This window comes from Nicotiana sylvestris, chromosome 9 (genome assembly GCF_000393655.2).
Source record: "Nicotiana sylvestris chromosome 9, ASM39365v2, whole genome shotgun sequence".
NCBI lineage: Eukaryota > Viridiplantae > Streptophyta > Magnoliopsida > Solanales > Solanaceae > Nicotiana > Nicotiana sylvestris.
This window is the reverse complement of record NC_091065.1, coordinates 159,543,988-159,551,971: the sequence shown is the minus strand read 5'-3', so window position 1 is coordinate 159,551,971 and position 7,984 is coordinate 159,543,988. Positions and strand designations below refer to the sequence as shown.

The 7,984-nt window shown below is 42.7% G+C and overlaps 1 protein-coding gene across 1 annotated transcript; it reads right to left on the bottom strand.

Annotated features, from left to right (window-relative positions):
• Positions 1–4,722: 4,722 nt before the first annotated feature.
• LOC138878494 (uncharacterized) lies at positions 4,723–6,252 on the bottom strand. The gene is made up of 3 exons (XM_070158177.1): positions 5,970–6,252; positions 5,178–5,620; positions 4,723–5,073 (listed from the first exon to the last, which is right to left on the bottom strand). Exons 1-3 carry the CDS (start codon positions 6,250–6,252, stop codon positions 4,723–4,725), a joined length of 1,077 nt encoding a protein of 358 aa, XP_070014278.1.
• Between the last annotated feature and the right edge of the window lie 1,732 nt (positions 6,253–7,984).

Genomic DNA, 7,984 nt, shown 5'->3' with positions numbered 1-7,984 from the left:
CCTTCCCCCTCTGCAGAGGAGTGCGGCGTAGCCTCGAAAGGCTCTCTGATGCCTATAACAACGAGCTTAATGCGCATAAAGGGAAAATGCCCCTCCAAATGAAGGAAGGTAGGGAAAAGTATAACACATCACTCACCATGATGTTTTGCTTCTCATTTGCCTAGGGACAAAACTCGCCACTTGCGCACATCACAGGTCGAGTGGGTCGCCAACGTTCGCACCCAATTCGGCAAATCAGGAATGTCGCCCGACGCCCATGAAATCGATGCAGAAAAAGAAAGGAGGGCACAATTAAGAAACCAGTTCACACCATCGGCAAAATTGAGAAGGCACGAAATGCACCACTTATGTTTATAATTCCATTCCTCAGTGAATGGCATAAGCTCTACGGGGATAATGTCAGCGGTTCGTACTCGGACGAAGCAACTCATCCACCCCCGGTCTCCATTTTCCTCATCATCAACTATGAAGGGTGTGGTCGATTGGCATCACAAGGTTAGCAGACATCGATGGTGAAAGGGCTGGTACAACCTAATAAGATGACTAAGCATAAATTCGAGCCCCGCCTTCTCCGAAATATCTCACCATCAATACTGTTCGCCAAAATGACAGATGGATCTGCGCCAAGGTAACCCGATATTCTAAGCAGAAGTCGAGCAAAACCCTATTAAGGGGACACAGTGTAAAAGGATACGTGTGCACATTCAAGAATCCATCGGCACGATTCGTGATGCCCTCACTAGGGGAAAATGCTTGTAACACCACTTTCTCCCCCCATCCATAGTCTTTTCTCACAAACTCAAGATGCTCTTCTCCTATCAAAGAAGTAGTCTTCAAGGGGTACTTTCGTTGGTCCTGAATGTCGGAGGCAGAGCTCTCCCCTCCCTGTTGGACAGACCCCGACATAGCAACCATGACGAATTAGAGAACTGAAGCGGAAATATGTGTAAGTGCGTTAGTGCTGAGGTAACGAAAGGCTAGCACAGAAAAAGAAGGGTAACTACTTAAAATGGTGGGATCTCCAAAAAAGACCAGAAACAACCCTATATATATATATATATATATGGAAAAACAGCAACAACCTGCCTGCCTTAAAGCAGATTAGAAACATTGACCGATGTCATCAAGTCACCTCAACAACTTGGCAACCATATCATACATTAGGCGATGCTACTTAATGTTTTGAAAATGAAATCCCTGTATCATCGCCAGTCCCGAGGTGGTACCCAAACTCGAGGACCTCCATTAAAGGAAAGTTAGGCTCTAGGAAGCCAATAGTGCCTTCGCCAATCCCGAGGTGGTACCCGACCTCTAGGATCTCCATCAAACAGAAGTTAGGCTTTAAAAGGCCAGTGATATCATCGCCAATCCCAAGGTGGTACCCGACCTCCAGGATGTCCATCAAATAGAAGTTAGGCTTTGAAAGGTCGACGATATCATCGCCAATCCCGAGTGGTACCCGACCTCGAGGACCTCCATCAAACAAAAGTTAGGCTTTAGGAGGCCAACGACATCATCGCCAATCCCGAGGTGGTACCCGACCTCGAGGATCTCTATCAAATATAAGTTAGGCTTTTAAAGGCCAACGACATCATCGCCAATCCCGCGATGGTACCCGACCTCGAAGATCTCCATCAAATAGAAGTTAGGCTTTAAGAAGCCAACGACATCATCGCCAGCCTGGAGGTGGTACCCGACCTCGAGGATCTCCATCAAACAGAAGTTAGGCTTTAAGAAATCAACAATATCATCGCCAGTCCCAAGGTGGTACCCGACCTCGAGGATCTCCATCTAAAAGAAGTTAGGCCTTAGGAAGCCATTGACATCATCACAAATCCCGAGATGGTACCCGATCTCGAGGACCTCCTTCAAAAAATAAGTTAGGCTCTAGGAAGCCTTTAACACCATTGCAAGACGATACCCTATTTCAAAGGCTCCTCTCAAGAAGAAGAGTAAGCACTTCATGCTCCGTCTGTAAGGTTTCGACCTCGGGATATCATCTAAAACCAGGAAGTCCCTCATCTAGGACCAATCTACAATGCCTTAAGGTTACATACATTAAGTTCAAGACAAGTTTCCAAATGCCCCGAGTCAACCCTCACTCGGGGACTGCTCTCGAAGGTCTAAAGGCTAAGTCTCAGTTTAGGGGTTCGAAGCCTTACTTCCATTCGACTCAAAGTAAGGATTCTGGCGACCCGAGTTTATCAGATCAGTCCAGGTTTGGCCCGAGGAACGGCAAAGGATTCCACGGGAAGCCATTTTTATCAATCGAAAATCAGAAGGAATACTCACTTTTGGGTTTGATATAGGCACTAACCGATAGAGTCGTGCATTCATAATCTCCGTAAATTAAATGAAAGGGAGTATCACAAGCATCGAAGACAAAACAGAAGAAACATCTTTGTTTTCATAAACATTCAATTACAAAAGCCCATGAGGGGTCTTACACAGAAACAAAGAAGCGAAAGGGTACATATGTAGTAAAAGCCTAGAACCTAGTCAACTCTCAAAGGTTCATCTCTAGTAGCAGCATCTCCGAGCACCACCTCCTCGAACATTCATCCTCGATGGTGATACCTTTGATTGCCATCTCCTCTAGGTTCCCATCTCGATCCCACGGAATAATATCTCCGAGGGAGAAGATGAATAATAGGAAAGGGGGAAGACAAAGAAGAGGAAGGTGATGTGGAAGTGGAAAAAAAAGAGACATAGCCCACCGAAGCCAAAGGTTGAAGATTCGGCGGGCATCAACCCTACTTGCACGTCTACTCTGAGTCCACATTCCGGGACATCGTGCCATGCAAGTTCAGCGGCCGGTTGTGCAATTTTATCCCTTGGGAAAAACCCGAGGGATGAAAAGCCGCATTAGGCCAGGGTAGGAGAGTGAGCAGCGGTGTATAGTCCAAACACTCTCCCGAGTAGCGGTATAGAGTCCAAACATCCTTCTAAATCGGAAGATGTCAGCCCCCCTGTATCATCAACTCGAGCCAATAACGATAGCAGTAGCAGTCGTAACAACAACAACAACAACAACGATAAGATAGTATAATATCGTTCGGCAAGGGGAATTTCAGGCAGAAGGCCATCATGTAGCAAATAAAAATGCTGCCATGAAACCTTAAGGCTATGAACCCCAAACATGGTGGTTAACAATGGAGGAAAATAGTGAGGAGAGAAGGATGGATAAATGTTAAAAGGCACTTGGGTAAGAAGATAGCATCGGAAGGCCCCTATTTATAGGGGAGATAGTATGGCCAAAAATTCCATTAATACCTTTGAAATACGGATCGATAAGCGCAATCAATGTGTTATTGAAAATCAAATTGACGGCGTACTATTGCTTTGGAAAATGGGAATCGACAGTGCATTGAATGACACCGAAAAGACAAGTCCATGAGACATCTCGATTATCACAAAGGCTTACATCACGAGTTGATGTCGTCAATATGACGCCATCATATGAAGCCCGAAGAATCAGATGTCCAGGTCGTTTCTTATCACTCTTCTCCAAGAAACGCGAGGACTATCTGTATACGACAAAATCGGAGGGTCCCATTTCTCGTCATTAGGGCATTTCAGAAGATCATCTTGAAGCCTCGAGGCTACAAGGCTGTGGTCGAGTTCCCTCTCTCGAGGTTCGTTGATGCCTAACCTAGGGATAACGTTGGCCACTACCACAACAGATATGAGGAGTTCCCAAGGAGTGCAGCCATGGCTGATAAAATCTGTCAGGCTAGTCTGAGGCTAGTCTGAACCTGCACCATGATATTAGATAGCTGTCTCATCCCCACTTCTTTGTAATTAATGTATTTTGTACTATATTGGGATTCCCCTCCTATATAAAGAGGGTCTTTGATACTTTGTTTTCTCCTATTGCTTCAGTTTCTCCATAAGAAATATACAAGAACATTCTATTTGCTCTCTAGCATCTTCCCTGGATATTATTGCTTTCATTTATCATCTTCATATTTGTATATCATTTATTGCTTATAATTGGCCATAAAGAGCTTCTGTTAATTTTATTGTAACTGTTAGTCGTGTTCTTACTCCCCTCGCTATCTCCCTACTGAGCTCCGAAATTGACCTCGAGGCCCCGAATCGACAAGCTCGAGGCCCCGATAACTGACCTAACAGTTCGATTATCGCCCTATCCTTAACTCTCATTTCATTTCTAAGTCTCACACACATAGCATCAACTGTTTAATAACTAGCATAAAAATAGATCATGTATTTTTAGAGTCCCATAATCAAATTTAATTGTTTTTACCATTTTCGTGGTAAACAAAGTCCAAGTCACTGGATGTGAATACTCGCTTTAAAATCCTCTTGTCATGAACAAACTTCATTGTTTTTTTATACATTGTTGCATTCTCATAAGCATGAAAATGGAATTCTTCCATCTCGTTGACTTGTGTCATCCTTAGATTAGCAGCTTTGGCCCAGTCAAGATTTAACTTTTTCAATTCCCACATAGCTTTGTGTTCAAGCTCCACTGGAAAGTGACACGCCTTACCAAAACTAACCGGTATGGTGAGGTGCCAATGGGTGTCTTAAATGTTGTTCAATACGCCCATAATGCATCATCTAGTTTCTTTGACTAGTCGACGCTGTTTGCATTAACAATTTTTGCTAGAATGTTTTTGATCTCCGGTTGGAAACTTCAACTTGACTGCTCGACTGAGGATGATAAGGGGTTGCGACCTTGTGCTTAACTTCATTTTTTTAGCAACCCGACAAAAGCTTTGTTGCAAAAGTGAGAACCACCATCACTAAGGATGGCCCTTGGGTTCCAAACCATGTAAATATGTTCTTCTTCAAGAAGGCGTTTACACTCCTTGCTTCATTGCTCGGCAAGGCAATTGTCTTGACCCATTCTGAGACATAATCTACTACCACCAAGATATATGTCATGCTGTAAGATCTTACGAAGGAACCCATGAAATATATCCCCCACACATCAAAGATCTCGACCTCCATCACAAAATTAATAGGCTTCTCATGCCTTCTAGAAATTGACCCTTGTCTTTGACATTGATCACATGCCTTGACCATTTGGTTTGCATTTTGGTAGATCTATGGCCAATAATAGCCACATTCAAGCACTTTCTCCGTAGTACGATTTCTACCATGGTGGCCCCCAACTGGGAGTCATGACATGATTTGAGAATTTGAATTACCTCATCTTTCGGAACACAACACCGAATGATGTTGTCGGTGCATATCTGGAACAAAAAAGGTTCCTCCCAATAGTATTGCCTACACTCCCGCAAGAACTTTTTCTTTTGATAAGCTTTCAATCCGTCAAGGATAAGGTCCTTAACCAAGAAGTTAGAGATGTTGGCATACCAAGGAGTGAAGGTGCTAGACAATGCCAATATGTGTTCATCTGGGAAAGCATCATTAATTTCAAGATCTTCTTTTGGTCTTCCTACCTCTTCAAGTCTAGACAAGTGATCTGCAACTTGATTCTCTGTTCCTTTCCGATCTTTGACTTCAAAGTCAAACTCTTGTAAAAAAAGAACCCACCTAATCAATTTTGGTTTAGCATCCTTCTTCACCATAACGTAGCAGAGAGCAACATGATCAGTGTAGACTATCGCTTTGGAGCCCAACAAATAGGCTAGAAATTTTCAAAAGCATAGACAATAGCAAGCAGTTCTTGATCTGTCATAATGTAATTCATTTGTGCATCATTGAGTGTCTTGCTGCATAGTAGACATGAAGAAGAATCTTGTTATGTCGTTGACCAAGTACTGCTCTAATAGCTATACCACTGGCATCACAAATAATTTCAAATGGAAGAGACCAATCGGGTGTGACAATAATAGGTGTCGTGGTGAGCCTTTCTTTCAATTCCTCAAAATCTTTGAGGCACTTCTTATCGAATTCAAACTTTTCATCCTTTTCAAAGAGCTTGCACATGGGACTTGTAATTTTTGAGAAGTCTTTGATAAATCACCTATAAAAACCGACATGCCCTAGAAAGCTCCGAACGTCTTTTGTCGAAGTGGGAAGAGGAAGCTTAGAAATGATCTCAATCTTTGCTCGATCAACCTCTATGCCTTGCTTGGAAATTTTGTGGCCAAGAACAATATCCTCATCCACCATGAAGTGGCATTTTTCCCAATTGATCACAATGTTTATTTCCTCACATCTTTTGAGCACTTGCCTAAGGTTGACAAGGCAATGCACAAAGGAATCACCAACAATAGAAAATTCATCCATGAACACCTCTAAGAAATCTCCCACCATTTCCTAGAAGATTGACATCATTGATCCTTCAAAGGTAGCCGGGGCATTGCATAGCCCAAATGGCATCCAGCTAAAGGCAAAGGTCCTATACAGACATGCGAATGTCGTCTTCTCTTGATCCTCTAAGGCAATGTTGATTTGGTTGTAGCCGGAGTAACCATCCAAGAAGCAATAAAATGACCTTCCTGCTAGCCGATCAAGCATTTGATCAGTAAAAGGCATAGGGAAATGGTCTTTGCCAAAAGCACTATAGAGCTTTCGGTAGTCTATGCAAACTCTCCACCCGGTCACCATCCTCGTTGGGATGAGTTCATTTTTGTTGTTTTGAATCATGGTCATGCCTCCTTTCTTTGGTGCACATTGCACCGGACTCACCCAAGGACTATCGGCAATAGGGTAGACAACCCCGACATCCCACCATTTTATGGTTTCTTTCTTCACTACGTCTTGAATGGAAGGATTTAACCTTATTTGATGCTTCACTCTAGGTTTTCTCTCTTGCTCCAATTGTATCTTGTGCTCACAAATTCCGGCGGGAATCCTTCGGATATCCACTAAAGTCCACCCAATGGCCTGTCTGTGCTCCCTCAAGGTATTCAAAGTGTTCAACTTGCACATCATTCAACAAAGCTAAAACAATTACAAGTAGAGTTTCGTTAGAGCCAAGAAATTTATACCTTAAGTGCATTGAAAGTGGCTTAAGCTCAAGTTGTGGCGGCTCAATAATTGAAGGTGTAACAAGAGGGGTGACTCTAATCTAAGTCAAGAGAAAGCTTCTTTGGTGCATAAGTGTAGGAACCAAGCCCTTCCTATGTATTCACTGATTTCATGTATCCTTCCATGTCTTCACCATCAAAATTCACCCAAATATCTGCCAATGAATCACAAAGGCATTCATCTTCCATCATCACCTCGACTGCATCCTCTACCTCATCAACAATATCAATGAATGAGATACTTTCATATACACGTAGCAATTTCATAACCTTACTCGCTTGAAAGGTAACTGCTTCGTCATTAACTCGGAACTTGGTCTCATTTCGTTACGAGTCTAGGAGTGCCCTCCGGGTAGCAAGGAATAGTCTCCCCAAGATGATAGGGATATATTTATCAGCAACACAATCGAAAATAACAAAGTCGCAAGGAGGAGAAACTTCCCCACTTTCACAAGAACATCATCAACTATTCCTATCGGTCGCTTTATTGAACATTCAGCCATTTGCAACCTCATACTTGTAAGCCTAGGCATACCTAATCTCGTTGGATTGTAAATATCAAGGGGAATTAAGTTTATGCTAGCCCCATTATTACAAAGGGCTCGTGCAAAATTGTGCAATCCAATAGTACACGGAATGGTGAAGGCTCCTAGGTCCTCTTTCTTTTGTACGGTGGTTGTTGTAATGATGGAACTAACCTGGTGATTCATATTCACCATTCCTTCTTGGTTTCTCTTTTTAGTGATCAATTCCTTCAAGACTTAGCAAAACCCGGCATCTCTTGAAATATTTTCACAAATGAAATGTTCACCACTAATTACTTGAGGATGTCATAGAACTTCTCAAGTTTGGTATTATCAACCTTTCTAGCAAGTCATTGAGGGAAAGGAGGAGGAGTAATATGAATTTGTGCTATAGTTTTGGTGCCTATATTACTTTTTTCTTAACCACTTCATGGTTCACTTCTTGAGTTCTCTCCGTCTTCGGGAGTCTTTCAACTTCAACAACAATTGGCG